The 21441-nt window shown below is 41.5% G+C and overlaps 1 protein-coding gene across 1 annotated transcript in view; it reads left to right on the top strand.

Annotated features, from left to right (window-relative positions):
* The window catches only part of LOC114666753 (zinc finger protein 721-like), a 207283-nt gene that overhangs the window by 116996 nt on the left and 68846 nt on the right, over positions 1 to 21441 (top strand). The window contains exon 5 of the mRNA XM_051924990.1: positions 20042 to 21015. Coding sequence (XP_051780950.1) covers positions 20042 to 21015 — 974 coding nt within the window. The remainder of the gene's footprint in view (positions 1 to 20041; positions 21016 to 21441) is intronic.

The raw sequence follows: 21441 nt of genomic DNA, 5'->3' as shown, positions 1-21441 counted from the left end.
ACTTTTATCGACATTTATCTATCTCTATATTTATTTTTCTAGTATCAGAATGTAGTTTAAGTTAATTTGTTTTGATTTCAATAGATGTATTTTTCATATTTTCGATTCTTGTTTTCTTTTTTCACATCTTCGCGCCCCCCCCTTTTGTTACTTCGTGCCCCCCTAGGGGGGCCCTCACCACAGTTTGAGACCCACTGTTCTATTGTATGGTGCTTTGTGGTGCTCTGTGAAGTAAAAATAAGCCAGTTGAGGTACTCTTACAAATAAAAGTAACCTTTATTTGAATCTATTATTGGGGGTGCTGTAATTCTGTCTGGGGTTGGGGATTGAGTGACACCCCCTGCAGGCCTCAAAACCCACAAAAGAATTCATACTAGAGAGAACACGTATTGCTGCCCTGGATGTGGCAAACAATTCTGTAGCAGCAGCAACATTCAAACACATAAGAATTCATGCCAGATGTCCCCACCTGCACAGACAGAAGCAGAGTAGTTACTGTATGTAGAAATCAAAAACAGGAATTTAAAGTAATTGCAGGACATGCTGTCATCCAGCCAGAACATCCATCTGTCCTCTGTGCCATTCACAGCAAAAATAAGGGAAAAAAAAGATACAGATTATCACAGGGCTGGGTTGTCATGATTATCATGATAACTATTCATGTGGATAATATTTGTACTCTTAGAAAATGCTTTATGCTATTATAAACATCAAGTTAGGGGTACAGCCCCAGTGCCGGCTCATGCCTTTATTTCTGAAAGTGTGCCAATACCAGAATATATTTAACACTACAATTTCCTTTTTCCAGAAAAGAAAATCTGAGCACATCTCACCAGCTTTATCGTCATTACATTGGTTACCTGTGTCCTTTAGATTTATGTTTATAATACCATTAATGGTATGTAAACCTTAGATAATCTTGCTCCTTCCTATGTTTTGGAGTTCCTGTCCCCCTACATTCCAAGTTGTAACCTTTCATCTTCTAATAGCGGCCTGCTTATTATTCCAAGAGCCAAGCGTAAAAAAAGAGGTGAGGCAGCCTTTTGCTGTTATACATTAAAAATCTGGAATACACTACCAATAAAGATACTCCAGACTAACATTGTGGATCATTAAAAAAAAAAAAACTCCTATAAACCCACTTCTTTAATTTGGCTTTGTCATAGATTTTATCTTAGTTCTATCCTTAATAAATTAGACATGCATAGAATTATCATACCCTTCAAGGAATCTGCAATCATTATTAATCTTTACTTTTCTCTGTTTTCTTTTCTCATTCTTCCATGATGGCATTCTGTGCCATCACCACCACCACCTTATCAAAGTCCTGTGCAAGCCAGCCTGTGATGTGTAAATGAAAGTGGATACTTCAAGTTGCCACATAACATGCTGCGTCAAATCCTCTAAGACGAAGCAAAAAAAAAACCAAAACAAAACACACACATACACACATACACACACTGTATATAAAGCGCTATATAAATGTAATGAATTATTATTATTATATATTATACTCTCTATATATAAAATCCTAAGCCTAAAAGTGCAACAATTTTGTGCAATGATTTTATGTGATGTTTTAATATCATGTTTTTTGTCATGCTTTAAATCAGGCTTATTTTAAAACCTACATATATATGTTTGGTATCATTCTTTTCAGAATTTATCAGACTTTAATGTGATGTTGTTAGATTTTCAGATTTGTATTCCATTTTTAAATTATAAACTAAAATATCAAAAACTCACGTCCCGCGAGACGAGACTTTGTGCCAAGAGATTTAATCACTCCCGGGGCCGGAAATAAAAGACAAAGAGTAGGACAGCTGCTATACAGGCTTTTAAATGTTTGAAGTGCAATGCGAGATGCAGATCATGTGGCACAGCAGCAGCTGCAACAAGCCAACAGCTGATCGAGCAAGAGGAGGTAAAAAAAAAACTGTATTTGTTTCCCATTGTATCACCATTTCAGAGGGGGTTTCAGAGGAGCAACCAAGTCTCCTTGGGGTGCGTTCAGCCCCCCTCCTCAAAATGTGAGCAGCAGAGACGTGAAATGGCTGGCGCGTAGTGCAGGCCGGAGGGGTTGGCGAGTGAAACGAGCAGGAGGCAAACCCCCAGTATATATAGCTTGCTACGCTTGCCAGCAACATATAACTGCCAGTGAGTGAATTTCGTTTCTTTCTCTGACTTTTAAACTGACTTTTCCTAATGTTTGGGTCTGAGATTTGTTAATTTTCTTTGCAAAAGCTATTCTAACAGGGAACTGTTAACGTTTTAATACGAATGGCATATCAAGATCTCCTTTGTTGTCTAATGTGATCCGTGGCAGATGAACTACATTACCTTTCTTGGATACATTCTTCTTTCAACAGTAATTCGGGCAGTGGCAGACCGGATGGTGTTAACGGTTGTAGATATTCTTTGGAATATTGTAAGTTGATGTTTGCATCTTCCACACAATCACCACCATCTGTTTCAGCATAGTCTATTGATACGCATTTAACCAATTTGCCGTATAACCAATCAACAATTTTCATGTTAACTCGTTTGACTTCATCATTTCTCGGTGCTAGGATTGCCCGTGTAGTTATTTCTTCAGTTGATAACCCTTCAGGATGAAATTCTTCAATAAGATTTGGACATAATGAGTCTTCTTTATTTGGGATCTTAAATTGAGGAAAGCATAAAAAATTTCTAAGAGCAGAGAGAGCAGGAACTGTGTCTGTCAAAAGCATTCACATGAATGAGAGGGGAGAGGACTGTGGGTGTGGTTGAATATGGTTGAGAGGAGGGCGGGACTTGAAAAAAACTCATGCCAAAGTCTTGTCTCTCAGGACTTGAAAAAATCTCTTGGAAATAGTGTTGTCTCATCTTGTCTCAGGATTTTCTTTTATAATATATATTTATTATTTTTATATATATATATACTCAAAAAAATTAAAGGAAAACTTTTTAATCAGAGTATTGCATCTGGTCAGTTAAGTAGCAGAGGGGGTTGTTAATCAGTTTCAGCTGCTTTGGTGTTAATGAAATTAACAACAGGTGCACTGGAGGCCATTGACATTTTTCCCCTCCTCGTCTGTTTTTTCACTAGTTTTGCATTGGGCTACAGTCAGTGTCACTACTGGTAGCATGAGGCGATACCTGGACCCTACAGTTGTACAGGTAATCCAACTTCTCCAGGATGGCAGGCACATCAATATGTGCCATTGCCAGAAGGTTTGCTGGAGATTCCAGGAGAATGTTTCTCAGCATTTCCTTTGCGATGATACACTTTCATGGTGTGAATGATGCACATATTCAGTGGCTGAAGCACTGCCATGCAATTGGGTGGGAGGAACTCAACTCGAATATTACCTAAATGTAGAAGCATGCGGTGAGCAGCAGAGTTATCAATCAGAAGCAGAATCTTCCTTTTCTTCTTCTTCATATTTTGAGGTTTCTGAACTCTTTTGAAACCCGGGATCCCCACTTGCCAACGGGATGACTCGCCGAAGTGCGCCCCGAAGCATGATTGCTGCATCTGTGGAAGATTGCTTGTCACAGTGCTGCAGCGAAGCGCCGCAGAAGCAAATCTGAGCCGATCACAGTCATGCTTTAAGTGCCTGTTGTTGATGGGTGATGAAAGGAACATTATAAATTCAGGGAACAGTATTACTTGGCCAATAATCTGGCCATGACCCTGCCTGACTGCTGTGTCTGAGTATAGGAGAGTGGCAGATCATGCTACAATTAAATAACTGGGCTGTTCCTGTTTAAAGCTGAATAAAGCTGGTTTTGCTAAAGTACTGAGACTCAGCCTTGTGTTTTGGGGTGCAAGACAGGGACTCATGCGTCAAAATATCCCTGTCAAATTGTTGCAGCTAGTTTCCCAAAATGTCTTGAGTCATCCAAGCTTGCTGGTTTGCTTTATACTCACAGGGAAGGAGTTTAATGCATTTAAAACACCAAGGACTGGTCGACTTGTCAATGGTGAGAGGAATAACTGCTTTTTTGATGTCTTCAAATGCAGCAGTTTGCATACATTTGCGCTGATGCCCAAGGTTTGCAACCCGAGACTTTTCTGCTATTTTTGCTCGGTCTTTCAAGAAAGTTGATAATGTTGGTGGAGAAATTCCAAATTCACTGGCAATGCCTTTTGTGTTTTTGCCAGAATTGAGAGCTGCAAAAATATCTTTTTTTTTTCTAACTAGGGAGCTTTGCGCCCTGCTCATTTCGCTCATCAATGGTCTGCGCTATGCGCCAGCCGTATTACACCTCTGCCACTTGCGTTGTGAAGAGGAGAGCTGAACGATCTCCAAGGAAACGTGGATGCTCATCCGAAACCCCCTCCTAAACAATGATACAATGGGAAACAAATAGTTTTTTTTACTTCTCTTTTGTGAGACCAGGGTTTGCTTCCCGGGTCCTCTCTGCGTGGAGTTTGCATGTTCTCCCCGTGTCTGTGTGGGTTTTCCTCTGGGTGCTCCGGTTTCCTCCCACGGTCTAACATGCAGGTTAGGTGCATTGGCAAACATAAATTGTCCCTAGTGTGTGGGTGTGTGTGTGTGTGTGTGTGCGTTTGATCTGCAGTGGGCTGGCGTCCTGCCCGGGATTTGTTCCTGCCTTGCACCCTGTGCTGGCTGGGATTGGCTCCAGCAGACCCCCGTGACCCTTTGTTAGGATATAGAGGGTTGGATACTAACTGACTGACTGACTTCTCCTTTGCTTGATCAGCTGCTGCTGCCGTGCCGCATGATCTGCATCTTGTGCAGCGCTTCGAACATTTAAAAGCCTGTACAGCAACTGTCCATTTGTCTCACTGCCTTGTCTCTCTTCTCCCCTAGATATCCTCTGCTCCTGTTGGGGGTCTCACTCCCAAGGTGTGCCCCTATGAAGAGGAAGATTTTCTATTCTTTTAATTGAGAGACGGAACTGTCCCCTCCGACTACACATGGAGCTCAATTCACTCCTGAAAGAGAGTTATGTTTGTCTCTAAAATCTCCTGTGTATCTGTGCAACTCTGTGACCCAAGCGTGGCAGCATATGTGGATTTCACTTTCACCAAACAACAAATCTTTTAATTCTCGCAGATACGCCTCTTCATTGGAAAGAAACACTACTTTTCCCTGATGGGAAGTTTAAATCCGAACAATATATTTGATCTCTTTTCACTGTTCTATTATTTCACAGAGTAATAATTTTCATTTGTTTGCGCTAATACGATCTTTACTATCATTTTTTGAGACTTTCAAATTTTACTACTTTCATTATCTCTAACCTGCTCTGCATGTGAATCGCGCCAACGTTTTTGAATTCTTTACGATGTTCTACTTTGTCATCTACTCTTTGTTTTTTATTTCTGGCCACGAGCGTTGGCACAAAGTCTCATCTCGTGGGACGTGAAAGTATTTCTCTGAAAAAGTCACGCCTCGTCCCAGGATTTTTTTTATTATAAAAGTGAGACTAGGGGGCTTCACTCGCCAACCTCCCTGCCTGCACTATGCGCCAGCAACTTCATGTGTCTGCCGCTCTGCCAGACCTGGGCGTGGTTAACTCTCTTGGCACAAAGTCTTGTCTCGTGGGATGTGAAAGTGTCTCTCTGAGAAAGTCACGTCTTGTCTCTCTTCCCAAGATTTTTTTATTATAATAGAGAGATGTGAACTGTTGTCATTTTTTCGCGTCTGTCATTTCTATAGGAGGGTGACAACGAGTTAAATTCCAATAGATGTTTTTCAAATGTTGACAAGCAATAAGCAAAAGGTATCACTAAAAATCTCAGAAAACAAAAACAGCAAAAAAACAGTATGAGGAAATTTCGAAGAAAGAGAAAAAATTACAGTGTTTCTGTTCAGGAATCGTTGTGCACAACTCAGCTGCAACCACAGAACTAACTGTTCAGTGGATAATTAATTCCCTTAACTGCTCTGCAGATTCATTCAGGCATTTCAAAGTCTTTTGGGCACTTCATTATAAAAAAAGTATCTGTTGAATGTATTACGTAGTAACGAGATTTCCCCATAGACTCTGTCGGGACTGAAAAATACTTCGTTGTAATGAAAATTTCGTTGTAAAGATATTCGTTGTAACGGAATTTGACCTGCATTTTATACAGGCATATGTGAGTGCTGCGCTGTAGACATACTGTACATACTTTGCTAAAACTGGAGAATTAAATATGAATATACAGCCATGTCTTGCAATTATAACAAAAAAAATCTTGTGAAAATCGACTAAGTAATACAAGTTTCAGTTTATTTTAAAATGAAGACATAAGTCAATATATATGTATGTGTTTCCAAGCAGATCTTGTCCACTCCAGTATATAGATTCGTAGACACGCTGTCAATACGAATAGTGACTTACCAGTCCATTAGTGTCAAGCTCGTTTTGGGATTGCGTAACATCGACGTATGACATCATCAGCGCGACGGAAACCGCGGTGTCAGTACGACACGTGTCTATACTGCGCGAACATTCAATTGGCAAATGGAAAGTTCGTGAGACGTTGTTGCCATAGAGCAGCTCTGTGGATAGAAAAGGTGCGTGTTTACATAAAGAACATATGACCGGAATTAGAACCATTAGAAATGCCAGAGTTCACTGCAGGCAGAGATACAGATTGTAGATAGCGAGAGGCATGGGAAAGCTTCTCCTCGTGTCTATTGCTTCGTACGAGCAAAGTTGGAATTTCGGTGGAGTTAATTTTTTGGTTAACTGGTCTACACCAGTTATTTCTACGTACTCACTTAAAATAGCGTAGTCCCGTATTTGCTTTAAAGAACACAGAGACGTTGTCGATGCCCCTAGTATTAATTCAGCTGTTCGGATTGCTGCGGAATCTTCCTCAGATTTTTGATATTATATAGCTAGCGACTGCCTTATAAACTGCTATTGATTTCTGTGCACCGATGTGCCAAACTATCTTGCTGACCGGCACATAGTAGACGTTTACTCCGCCCCTAGATCTGCCAATGAGGGTTCCAGTCTGCAGCTTGCTTTCTCGGGGAAACAGACGGTAAAGCAGGCACGTCGAGTGACCAATTTGTGTTGTGGTTGTAAGTCAGTGAACGGTACGTACTTAAAATATATGTAAGTGAGAAAAGACTCTGAAAAAACAGTACCAGAGCAGGAGCCTACTGTAGAGTGTCGTCACCGAGTGGCACGCGGAGGCTCCACCTCGACTCGTATCTTCTCGGCTTCAGTCCGCTGTGATTTGTTCGGGGCGAGTATAATGCGTTGTCCGCATTCTGGGCACAAATGATTGGACACCGGTATGACTTTTTAGTCTTCTCTATTTGTACGTGAGCCTTCCTGTCTCGCCCCTTTTGCTTTTATCCTACGAAAGCTGCAGGAGTAGCAACCGAGTGTCGACGTAGGCACCATGTGTCTGCTGTTACTACTGTGTCAACGCCGAACTGCACGTTCATTTATCCTCCCAATTTCATGAAATTCAACTATATAATCTTTAGGAGTAATTATGAAAGTATATTAATTCGTTCTTAAGTTCAGTATATGGGACCAAATGTCTGTCATCGGTAGAAAATTAACAAACTAATAATATACCTTTGTCAAATCAACTTATTAAAAACAATGCTATACAAGTTCCCCACCAATGCGATTGATCTACGGGGCTCCAAGGCATGCTGGAAGTCGTTCACCACCATCATCACCATCATAATGTTAATTTACATGTAGTTGGCACCATGCATCATGCTAGAATGTTGTCAGCCACATTTCTGCACCAGGCAATTATAAGATTGAATAAAATGAAATGCGTTATTAGATTTAATACTCTTTGCTAATCAAGAGACCATGTTGTGATCTAACACCCATCAAATATTGTATTAATGTAGGGTGAATGTGGAAAATGTGGCCAGTGCTCTGATGACCAGTAGTCCAATTCAGGGTTGTGATAATGGAGCCAGTAATGTCAGCCCTGAATACCCGACAGGAAACATCCTTATGAAAATGAAACTGATAAATTTTTAATTCCATACATCCATCCCTTTTTCAGTTTGGCATAGTCTAGTTCAGGATCGCACGGGGTCAAAAACCTATGAAACTAATTTCAAGAACTGAAGATGGCAAAAGATTTTTGTAAATCCTTAATACCAAAAACTTAGATTAATTTTTTTGTTGAAATGGTTGAAGAGCAATGACATAGATTTAAAAGTATTCTGTGCTGCTTGAATTGTAGGATTTTTCCAAATTTTAGACAACAGTGATAAAATAGAATAGAATGCCTTTTATTGTCACTATACACATGTACAATGAGATTAAAAGCAGCTACTTCAGTGCAGACATATATGTAAAACACAACAAGTAAATAAACAAATGGTGCAAAAAGTTGCAAAGAAGTTGTAAAAAAGTTCTGCAACGCTATATACATATGGAAAGAATAATAACTGTTGCAATATTGGGTTATTGCACATTATTTAAATACTGGAAAGAATAAATAATTATTGCACTATTGTTTTATTGCACATAATTTAAATATTGCACAATAATGATGATCATGTGCAGTGAGTAGCAGATGTTGGACCCTGAGAGTAATGATATTGTACAATATACAGATATTGCACAGTTATCAGTACCATTTAGATATTGGATATTGCACAGTTGATGGATAGAAGGAAGTCCAGGGGTTGGGGGGTTAGACTGTGTAGTCAGTGCATGTGTGAGTTTAGAATGGTTATGGCTTTGGGAAAAAACTGTTCTTGAGTCTGTTTGTCCTTGTTGTGATGCACCTGTAGCGCCTCCCTGAAGGCAACAGGTCAAACAGATCAGAGCTAGGGTGAGAGCTGTCCTTGATGATGTTTTTTGCTCAGCTGAGGCAGTGGGAGATGTAAATGTCCATCAGGGAGGGGAGAGGTCAGCTGATGATCTTCTGTGCTGACTTTACTACTCTCTGAAGCCTCTCCCTGTCTGCCATGGTGCAGCTGCCGTACCATACTGTGATACAGTACGTCAGCAGGCTCTCAATGGACGAGCGGTAGAAAGTCAGTAGCAGGTTGGAGTCCAGGTTGTGCTTTCTGAGGGCCCTCAGGAAGTGTAACTGCTGCTGAGCCTTCTTGATGACTGCTGTGATGTTGTTAGTCCAGGAGATGTAAGTGGAGATAAGGACGCAGAGAAACCGGAAGGTATGGACCCTCTCCACACACTCGCCGTTGATGTAAAGGGGGGCTAATTCGGTGTTGTACCTCCTGAAGTCGACAATGATCTCCTTGGTTTTCCTGGTGTTCAGAGCCAGATTGTTCTTTGAACACCAGGCTGCCAACTTCAGGAATTCCTCTCTGTAAGCTGCCTCGTCTCCCTTTGAGATGAGTCCGACCACTGTGGTGTTGTCAGCAGACTTGACGATGAGGTTGTTGTTGTGGGCCAGACTGCAGTCATGGGTGTAGAGACAGTACAGAAGGGGGCTCAGCACACAGCCTTGTGGGGTGCTGGTGTTCAGTGTGCAAATGGAGGAGTGGTGGGGGCCGAGTCTCACAGTCTGGAGCCGGTTGGTAAGAAAGTCTTTTATCCAGACACATGTGAGAGGGGGGAGGCCAAGAGTGACCAGTTTGGTGATGAGAATGTCAGGAATGATTGCATTAAAAGCTAAGCTGTAATCCACAAAGAGCATCCGGACATAGCTCTGCTGCTGCTCTAGATGGCTCAGCACAGAGTGGAGAGCTATGGCGATGATGTCTTCTATGGATCTGTTCGTGCGATATGTGAATTGGTAGGGATCAAAGTCATGGGGGAGATAGTCCTTGATGTGCTGGAGAACCAGTCTCTCGAAGCACTTCATGATTACTGGAGTGAGGCCTCAGGGCGATAATCATTTAGGCTGGTGATGGGAGACTTCTTCGGCACTGGAATGACTGTGGCTGATTTTAGGCAGGACGGAATGACTGCCTGGGCTAGGGAGAGGTTGATGATTTTGGTGAAGATAAGGATGAGCTGGTGGGCACACGCTCTGAGCACCCTACCAGGCACTCCATCTCGGCCGGCAGCCTTCTTGGGGTTTACTGCCAGGAGCACCCGTCTGACATTGTGCCCCTTTACAGTGAGTGGAGTGGTGCAGGAACCCGGTGAGGGTGGGAGCAGGTGAGTGCTGCTGTTATGATGATTCAAAGCGAGCAAAGAAGCAGTTTAGCTCCTCTGCTAGCGGCACAATCAGATCTCCTGTTGTTGCATCACAGCCTCTGTAGTTTGTGATGTTCCCTGCCACACCTCCCGTGTATTGTGGCTGGACAGGTGGGACTCTATGCTCCTCTTATGGTCCGTCTTGGCTTTTTTAATTCCACTTTTCAGAGCGGCTTGGGCAGCCCTGTACAGAGCTCTGTCACTTGACCTGAAGGCAGCGTCATGGGCTCTGAGAAGTGTACGGACCTGGCTGGTCATCCAGGGTTTCTGGTTTGGGAAAACCCAAATGTTTTTGTCCACAACCACATTTCCGATGCAGAACCTGATATAGTCCAGTACCGTTCCTGTGAATGTTTCCAGCTCTTGGTGTTCAAATATGACCAAGTCCGTCTGTTTGAAGGAGTCTTGTAGTTTGGAGAGTGCATTTTCAGGCCAGGTTGTAACAGTCTTTATGGTGGGCCTGGCACTGCGTCTGAGGGGGGAGTAGGCTGGGGAGTGCAGGAGAGAAAGATGGTCTGACTGTCCCAGTTTGGGGCGGGTTATAGCTCTGTACGCATGCTAGTAGAACACTTAACATGTTGATAAAATTTCGGGAGTACAGTCTTCAAGTTGGCCTTGTTAAAGTATCCTGCAATTATATGAGCACCGTCAGGGTGGGCTCGCTACTGTTCGTTAATGGTATTCAGCAGGAGAGAGAGCACAATGTTTACATTGGCGTTGGGTGGAATGCACACAGCCATGACAATCACTACTGTTAGCTCTCTCGGTAGAAAAAAAAGGCAGACATCTTACAGACATGTACCCGAGGTCAGGGGAACAGTGTTTGTCTATAATTGTCCCATTGTTGCACCAGTTCTCATGCACGTAAATGCAGAGCCCCCCTCCCCTGCTCTTACCGGATTCCTTTGTCCTGTCCCAGTGGAGCAGAGTGCGACCTGCTAGCTGCATGCTAGCATCGGGTATCCCCGGGTGAAGCAAGGTTTCAGTGATAATCAAAACACAGACGTCACGAACATAGTGATTTCCAGCGAGTTGTAATTCCAAGTCATCCGTTTTATGCACCAGGGATCTGGCATTGGCGAGATACAGGCTCAGTAGAGGTGGCTTGTGTGGTTGTTTCTTTAGCCTTAGCATAACGCCAGACCTGCGGCCCCGCTTCTGCTTCCTTTCCCTCCTCCATCTGCGCCGTCTCCTAGACCCGACAACAATCCACGGAGAGCCCACTGGTTTCGCTATGTTGTCTGGGATGTTGTGTGTGTGATGAAAAACACTCGAAACAGATGTCTGGCACTGGACATCGATGTCTATAAGGTTCTGACGGGTGTAGCAGATGTTCGCCGAACCGATCGTGCACAAACAAGCAAGAAAAAAGCACAAAAACAACAAAAAAGAGCACTGAAAAGGACAGCTGTGAGCCGTGATACATCACAGGCCTACTCATTGAATGCATGGCAAGATAAAATGGAAGGAAACTAGAGTACCCGGAGGAGATACATGTAATCTCCCGTGGTTTTCTTATTGCAAGGCAGCAGCACGTCCACTGCGCCGCCATGCCACCCTTTGACAGAAAGTATAATTTTTAATCAAACAACACTGAACAGATTATCTGTTCATTGCAGGTGTTTTAAGGACAGATGAACATGGATTTAAATGCGGGAGAGTGTGCTTCATTGTTCTGGTTGAGGTGTCATGAGTCTGAAAAGTATTATTATCATAGAGGATCACCAATTGTTCTTTAGCTCAACTTTTTGAGTTCTTTTCATGTTGCAATTTATGAGAGCCTAGCTGGTGGGGAGTTGAGGGCTGTAGCACAGAAAGCAACACTTTATTGTAGAAGGATTTTTTTTAATTGAAAGGAAGAGTGGTAATTTGAATAAATCTATAACTAACAAATCAGATAATATTACATTTATTTGGTTAGCATTTATGCTATAGTCAGTAAGGTCCCTAAAGATGCATTCTGGAGAGAGATCAGATTCGAGCTGATATGTGACTACATAGAGTACTGTGTTCAATTTTGGGCTTGTAATTGAGCCATGATGGGAAAAAACTGAAGAAGTTGTCTGAAATGTGCTTAATGAATTTTGGTGTACTTCTGAATATATTCTACTTTGCTCTCTCTACAGAGGAAGAAAAAGAACCCTCTATTTGTAGTAGCTAATGCATGAAATGGAGGAGATAGGACAAGCTACCCTGAAGCCTCTTAGGCTGAACTGTATACAAGAAGAGGGGAGTAATGAGGAGGAAAGGGAGAGTCACACACTACTCATGGGCCTTGCTTTCACAAATGCCTTTGAAAAAAGAAGTGTGGACATTAAGGAAGAGGATTGTGAAAGGGAATCTGCACAGCTTCCTCAGGAGAGCCTTAACATTAAGGAGGAGGACTGTGAATCCGAGCTTACTGGCATTACAGAAGTCTCTGAGCTGGCACCTCATAGCCTTGGCATGCAGAAAAATACATTTGTGAGCGCTGTGAAAGAGGAAGACCTCAAACTGGAAAGTGTCTCCCAGTATATGTGGCCAGAGGCAAATGGATTAGGCTTCACTCCAAGCAGTCCTTGCTCCCTACAGCACCATTCTGTCTGTGTGAAGTCTGAATGTTTGGAGTCTGACATGAAGTTCACTGAGAAAGAATTAGCTTCATGTCCTTCTGGAGAAGGTAGGTGTCAGACATGAACTCTGTTAGGCTTCGGGCTGATATTAAACAGAGCAACATGGCACTGCTGTCTTTTCCCAGAACTTGGAATTTCAGGGTTTTTGGTCTATGAATTCTGTAGTAAAAAGGTAAATATATTTTTTAATCAGTTTATAACATAAAGGCAAGTTTTAAATTCAGCAAATCATTTATACCAGCTTAATTTATTACTTTTATTTTTTTTTATTGTTCCCCTTTAATCCCTAATGATTGCTGCGACAGCATTTACCAACATTAAGCCAAGTAAAATGCTATCAGGAATGTGGCATAATTGGGAGTGTACAGATAAAAAAGGCACACAAGTGATTTGATTGTGTGATATTTATGGAATATCTGTACCCATTATCTTCCAAGCATAGTATTGGACACTAGGGTTGAGTAGTAAACCGGTGTTATCGTGATATTCCCTCTACTTACCCTTTACCTAGGGGTAAGTGTACTCACCAGGTTCATAATCGGGTCGGTATACTGTTGCAACTTAAGATTAACACACACATACATAGATATACGCATACACACAGAAACTCAACAGTGCCCTATGAATGACACATACACAGCTGGTTAATGTCTAGCACTTTAAACCACACAAGTGCCTTATGCATAACACAACTTGTCACTCTCTTAGCACTTCATGAGACTTTCTTATTATTGGTATAAACAACATGCAATATGTAAAATATATCACAGACCTAAATATTACTTTTGGCCTCCAAGAAAATATTCAAACATACAAAGGCTCAACATCCTTGGCTATAAGCCATTTATCAACCCAGCCTGGATTCCCTTATTTCTAGCGACTGTATAATTTTGTCAGATAATAATGGTGATGCGTTCATTCACATATTGCCTAGTTTCATTTGGATTCCTGTTAACAAAAGAGAAATCAGTAGTTGATTGTGTTTAGTCATGGACAAAGGAAATGTTTTAATGCACTCATAAAAGCAATAAATGAAGAACAAGAAACTAAAACAATCAAACAGATGAGCATTTAAATTTTGCTTAAAGATTCTTTTTCCAGAAACAGTTGTAAATTTTCAGTTTTGGCAAAGGTAAAAATGATCAACAGTACTTATCTTTCTGCTCAAGCATCAAAGGCTATTGTATTTGTAATTTGTGTTTCTGCCTATTTACACTAGTATGAAAGTGGTTGTAGTTAAGTGAAGGCAAGGAATTTTTGGAAATTAAAAGGGATGATAGTGGAAGTTTTAATTTTATTTGAGCCCATTGACTGTCACACAATGGGAAGAGGATGATGGTCTGACCATGGGGGTCTCAGACTCGGGTCGTGGGAGTCCAGCATGTTCTCATCATACAGTAGCTGTTAATGGAATTTGTTACTTATTTACACAGTGTTGAATGAAATGAATCTACCCTCCTCTTCCTCCGCTTTTTCTTCTGTAGCTATTCTCATTTTTGTATGGGAGTAGCTTATTTTTTGACTAGACTTCTCCAACAGAGGTTTTCTGTCATTCATTATTTCCTATTTTTGTTTCATATATATTTTTCTTTTTTTAAGTTGTAGTATCAGGTTGTCTGTTGCCTCAAGTAACATATGGTATATGATTATCAACAGCAGTGCAAGTACTTGTAATGTGCTATCTGTAATGAATAATATAGTACATCTTATTACCACATGCATTACAAAATACTTTAGAACACTTGATGATTCACACACCAAATACTGTGTAACTGCTGAAGGACAGAAATAGGCCTTATATAGTAATTATACTGTTGTGATACTCATGCTTAAAAATGGTGAAATGGGCCTCATGTATAAATGGTGCATAAGTACAAAAATGTTGCACATGCCTTTTTCCATGCTCGCTTTGAGATGTATAAAAACTAAACTTTGCGTAAAGCCACGCACATTTTCACGGCAGTCTCACACCGTGCGTACGCACGTTTCTGCTTGGTTTTGCAAGCGGGCGGCACCCAGTGTCGAAGCAGTGCTACTATTTCTGTGTGGTTTTCTTTTCTTTTTTAGATTCGCATCCACTGGCTTTATGAAATACACTGAAATTACTTGCATATTGTTCACAAATTTAATTCACTTGATTGTAGTACTAGGGTGTTGTTAGCCATTATGAATGTAGTGAGAAGTCAAGCAAAATGACACTTTTTATTGGCTAACTAAAAAGATTACAATACGCAAGCTTTCAAGGCAACTCAGGCCCCTTCTTCAGGCAAGATGTAATTCAGTTGATTGTAATACTTCTGTAACAATATAATGGTGCACAGAATGGCCAAACTATTCCAATTTTTCTTGCATTGTACGTATTTATTGCTGGTGGCCTGTCTGTCGTAATGGCTGTAACATGTGATATCGGAGACGTTCGATCTCTTTAAAATAATATTTAGGTTTTACTGTATATAAACAGTGTGTTTACATACATAATTTCAATGAATCTTACATAATATCTAAGAGAATACAAAGGGTTTATGCTGTATAATTGTGTGGGAAATGTTTATAATAGTGTGGGAGAGTTAATAAGGGCTTAAAATATATAAAAATAACCAAATGAACATATGGTTTTTACTTTGTGGATTTTCACCTTTCGCGGGGGGTTCTGGAATGCAACCCCTGCGATCGAGGAGGGATTACTGTGTATCAAAAATGCTTTGACTGAACTATTGATGTTATAGAAAAAAGAAAATTCGCTGACACTTTTTTTTGATAACTTATTTTTATTTGCCAATATTTATTAATAATATTTTAGCTTACAAAAGAATGCACTTTTCTGTAAAATATTGCTTTGCAATGACCATCAACAAAAGCCATATCACTAGGAAAAGCAAGAATTGATCTAATACAGGAATGTTTTACTCGTGTATAATTGTGTACAGCATGTTCAAGAGTGAGCAGCTCCAATGACCTAATAACATTATTATTACTTAATAATTGACTGACATCATTATCCAATGTGACTTACAACATTTATGATACAATTGGTTACATTTCTTTTGCTTTTCCAATTGGAGCACAGGCAGGTGAAGGGACTTGCTCACGATCAAACAGTGTCAGTAACAGGGTTTGAGTCCACAACCTCAGGGTTTGAAGTCCACAGACATAACCATAACACCACACTGGCTGTCAATCATATTAGCCTTTGATAAAAACCGTACACATTTTTTATACAGAAAGGTGCTTAGTTATTTACATACTTCTTCTGAAATACCTGATTAATGAACGGCGCTCTAACTGAAGCCCATTGTCTTATGAAATTTCCCGGGAAAAGCAGGGTAACACAGGTAATGTATATGGATCTCGATGAATCTCGCTGAGAACAGGCCATTCAGCCCAACAAAGCTCGCCAGTCCTATCCACTTAATTCTTCTCAAAAAGCATCAAGTCGAGTTTTGAAAGTCCCTAAAGTCTTACTGTCTACCACACTACTTGGTAGCTTATTCCAAATGTCTGTGGTTCTCTGTGTAAAGAATAACTTCCTAATGTTTGTGCCAAATGTACCCTTAACAAGTTTCCAACTGTGTCCCGTGTTCTTGATAAACTCATTTTAAAATAACAGTCTTGATCCACTGGACTAATTCTCTTCATAATTTTAAACACTTCAGTCGTGTCACCTCTTAATTTTCTTTTGCTTAAACTGTAAAGGCTCAGCTCTTTTAATCTTTCCTCATAATTCATCCGGCCCAATTGGGTCCTTCCCTGGCTCGAGATGGACATTCCTTGGTCCCGCCTTCATCCAATCATCGGCGGGCACGCAAGACACACCGTCCAATCTCTTGTCTGTCTCGGGGTGGGACTTCCGGTCCGCGGCCATCTTGTCTCCCCTCTTCCTGGTGCGGTGACAAGCCTCTGGGCAGCTCTGCAGCTGCCACGGCCTTTCAAGCTGCAGCGTGTCCTCCTCGGCAGCTGTCCCTGCTGCTGCTGCGTCAACGAAGCGCTATGGATCGGCACGCGTCTGCCACCGACGCGGATCCGGGCAGCCCCTGCTTGCAACACACAAAACACGTCCGGCTGCTGGTGGGCAGGGTACTTTCCTCCCGGGTCCCTTCTATCCAAGGAAATGTCCTCGGCGTGGCCTCGCTAGATGCAATGCTGTCCCAGGCGCCTTTAGTGGCGGCGCACCCGTAGGAGCCCATTGCACTCTGGTTGTGCCCATCGTTCTGTGGACTGGTGGCGGTTCCTTGGGTGAATCACTCCCACTGGTTTGTGTGTGTGCTGCTACCGCAGCGCTTTGTGGGCTTACCTGCTGTACTGGACTGTCTATACCGGTGTGGCGGAAGTACCAGCTGTGCACCCGGAAGCACACTGGGTGTCCCTGGTCTTCTTCCCCCCCACCACTTCCGGGTGTGGCGGAAGTGCTGAGGGCCAGGGCTCCGTAGGAATTGGGACACCCCCTGGCGGTGACCACGGACCCCTATAAGGTTGAGCTTCCAAGCACAGTTCCCGTGGTCCCCAAAGCAACCAGGGCGGTTGCCCCCTCGTGATGTGGAGGAGGCATGAGCCCTCCTCTGGTCCTCTTGGGCGTCCCAGCTGGGTACCACCCCTAGCCGCATGCCACAATATATATAGATATATATATATAAATCGGTAGTCTCAAACTCCAGTCCTTGAGGGTCGCATTGGCTGCAGGTTTTCATCCTAACCCTTTTCTTAATTAGTGACCTGTTTTTGTTGCCAATTAACTCCTTTTCCTTTCATTTTATTTGACTTGTTTTTTTAAGATTTCTTCTTCTGAATTTCTTCACTGTTCCATTGAATTGCTTCATTTCTTTCCTTAATTGGCACCCAAACAGAAATGAAATGTGAAGTGAGTGAGCCAACAGAAGGCCAACTCAGAGCCCCAAACTCCAACCAATTTCACTCCAACCAGTGGCTTAATCAGGCGCCAAGTCTTGTCGGTAATTAAACACGTTCTTTAATTCCATGGCTTGTTCCTGCTCTGATTGTGCGATAGCAGACATTTCCGAAATTGTTCATTTTTCTTTTCTAAGAGCTCTGTTAAATTGTTTTGGGGACCTGAGCAGAGCAACATTCCTGAGACCTTCATCAATTCTTTATTTTCAGATATTGTATGATGGATGCAGTTTTCTGGTCATATTTTGGCTCATTTTGAATTGTGTTATTGTTTGTCTACTAATTAAAGAAAAAGAAACGTTTAAGGGGGCTGAGTCTTCAAGAGCAAATCAACTAAAATTAATTCAAAAGAGGTTAAGTAGCAGAAAAAACAGGACAGTAACTAAGGAAAAGGTCAGAATGAAAACCTCCAGAAACTGTGGGCCTCCAGAACTGGAGTTTGAGATCACTGAGATATAGATAGTATCTTTATAAATTTAATATATACCAATTAGCCACAACATTAAAACCACTTGCCTAATGTTGTTTAGGTCCCCCTCATGTCACCAGAACAGCCCTGACCCATTGAAGCATGGAGTTCACAAGACCTCTGAAGGTGTCCTGTGGTATCTGGCACCAAGATGTCAGCAGCAGATGCTTTAACTCCTGTAAGTTGTGAGGTGGGTCCTCTATGGATTGGACTTGTTTTTCTACCACACCCCACAGATGCGTGATCAGATTGAGATCTGGGGAATTTGTAGGCCAAGTCAACACCTTAAAGTCACTATCATGATCCTCAAACCACTCCCAAACAATTTTTGCAATGTGGCAGGGTGCATTATCCTGCTTAAAGAGGCCACTGCCATCAGGGAATACCGTATACCATGTGTATATGGTGTGCAACAATCTTTAGGTAGCTGGTATTTGTCAAAGTGACATCCACATAAATTCCAGAACCCAAGGTTCCCCAGCAGAACATTTCCCAGAGCATCATACTGCCTGCATCGACTTGCTTTCTTCCCGTAGTGCATCCTGCTGCCATCTCTTTCCCCAGGTAAATGATGCACTCAACTGTCCAATAGATCTAAAAGAAAATTAGATTTATCAGACCTGGCCACCTTCTTCCATTGCTCCATGGCCCAGTTTTGATGCTCGTCTGCCCATTGTAGGTGTTTTCAGCAGTGGACAGGGGTCAGCATGAACACTCTGACTGGTCTACAGCAATGCAGCACCACATGTATTGTTCTGACACATTTCTCTCATGGGCTACATTACATTTTTCAGCACTTTGTACTACAGTGGCTTTTTTGTGGGATTAGACCGGACGGGCTAGCCTTCGTTTCCCATGTGCATCAGTGAGCCATGAGCACCCTTGACTCTGTCACTGGTTAACTTGGTGTCCTTCCTTTGACCACTTTTGGTAGGTACTAACCACTGCATACCAGAAACACCCCACAAGACCTGCCGTTTTAGATATGTGGTGACCCAGTTATCTAGCCATCCCAATCTGGCCCTTGTCAAAGTTGCTCAGATCCTTACGCTTGCCCATTTTTGTTGCTTCCAACACAACACCTTCAAGAACTGTTTACTTGATGCCTAATATACCCTCCCTTGACAGGTGCCATTGTAATGAAATAATCATTGTTATTCACTTCACCTGTCAGTGGTTATAATGTTGTGACTGATTGATATATATATTTATTAAGGAATTAAAAAAGATGCATACAACACAAGGCAGGAACAAAAGTAGCAGAAAATAGGTTTTGAGTCAAATATAGAATATTTATGTAAATACAAAGACAAAATCAAAAGCAGAGTTATTAACAGAATATAATCCATAATATAGCCTTCCACTTATACATTTTTACTTTACAGTCTTTAGTGATTCAGTATGTTTTCAATACATTTTCTCTATGTTTTGGGTGAACTTAGGATATCAATTAAATCAGTGATGTCTAATAGAGAAAAATAAAATTTGTCACCAATAAAAAAAAAGTATTAGGGTGGGAGGTTTGTTTTGGGTTGACTTTATGTCAATAGAACTAAACTATTGTACACTGAATGGTTGCCTCCAATCTGATCACCTTCTAAACTTGTTGCATTTAGCTAAAACTGTGCTTTGATGTATCTTTGTAGATGTACAAGAGAGTGCCTGTGTCTCTCTACCATCATTTATTGAGACCTCCCTTCAGTGCAGACCACAGCAGACAACACATGATGGAAATAAGAAGATGCTGAAGTCTGGATCAGAGATTTTAATACCAGCCACTTTACAGAGTAGTTCTCAACCCCATGTGAAAGTATCAAAAAGTGACACAAAAAAACATTCAGCAACAGGTACAAAGTTCAAATTCAGCAGCTTTGAATATCTGTGACAATTTGAGGAAAACTGTTGGGTGCAAATATGATAACATAGACAATCAAAGGATCTACATAAGTCATGAGCTGTATTGCTGTTCTGAATGTGGAAAACGATTGAGAACCAAAAGCAGTCTTCAGATTCACTCAAGAATTCACACTGGAGAGAAGCCATATTGCTGTTCTGATTGCAGAAAACAATTTACCACCAGCAGTAATCTTCAGATCCACAAAAGAATTCACACAAGGGAGAAGCCTTATTCCTGTTCTGAATGTGGCAAACAATTCTCCAAGAAAGGAAATCTTCAGACCCACAAAAGAATCCATACTGGAGAGAAGCCATATGACTGTCCTGAATGTGGAAAACAATTTTCCTCCAGTAATGAGCTTCATAAACACTTGAATATTCACACAGGAGAGAAGGCGTATTGTTGTTCTGAATGTGGCAAACGATTTTCCACTAGTAGCAGTGTTCAGATGCACAAAAGAATTCACACTGGAGAGAAGCCATATTGCTGCCCTGATTGTGGCAAACAATTCTCCAGATATAGCAGCCTTCAAATACACAAAAAAGTTCATAGTGCAGAGAACCCGTATTGCTGTTCTCAATGTGGTAAGAAATTCTGCAGCAGTAGCAGTCTTAAGAGCCACATAATTATTCACACAGGAGATAAACCATATAGCTGTTCTGAATGTGGAAAAAGATTCTTTACAAGCAGCCATCTTCAGATCCATAGAAGAATTCATACAGGAGAGAAGCCATATTCTTGTTCTGATTGTGGCAAACAATTCTCCCACAGTAGCAATTTTAAGATCCACAAAAGTATACATACTGGAGAAAAGCCATATAGCTGTTCTGAATGTGGCAAAAGGTTCTTTACAAGTAGCCATCTCCAGGTCCATACAAGAATCCATACAGGAGAGAAGCCATATTCGTGTTCTAATTGTAGCAAACAGTTCTCCAGTAGTAGCAATCTTAAGATCCACACAAGGATTCACACTGGAGAGAAGCCATATCGTTGTTCTGAATGTGGCAAACAATTCCCCAGAAAGCGCAGTCTTCAGATACATGCAAACGTTCACACTGATAAAGGTCCTTCTTCCTGTTCTGAGTGTGGCAAACAGTTCTCCAATAGTAGCAGTCTTAAGAGGCACAGAAGAAGTCACACTGGAGGAAATTTTCTGGAACCCAGAAAAAAACCTGTTAATATCTAGATGTAAACCTTGGTGTGGACATAAACCACAAGTAATTACAGTAGAAAATGAGCAAAGAGTACATCCACCGAACAAAGATGATCCTCGGGTGTTTAAAGTACGGAATTAAATTCAGGCTGTAAACTGGTTAGCCATTCCTCTCTGATCATAAACCTTCGGTGTCATTGCCAGGCTACAGAACAACTTACATAAACTGAACACAAAAATATCAAAACTGCTTTATGCACACCAATTAATTGTAAAAGAATTGGTGTATCCCAAGACT

This window comes from Erpetoichthys calabaricus, chromosome 1 (genome assembly GCF_900747795.2).
Source record: "Erpetoichthys calabaricus chromosome 1, fErpCal1.3, whole genome shotgun sequence".
Taxonomy (NCBI): domain Eukaryota; kingdom Metazoa; phylum Chordata; class Cladistia; order Polypteriformes; family Polypteridae; genus Erpetoichthys; species Erpetoichthys calabaricus.
The sequence above is the reverse complement of the archived record's forward strand: the minus strand, read 5'-3'. Positions and strand labels throughout refer to the sequence as shown.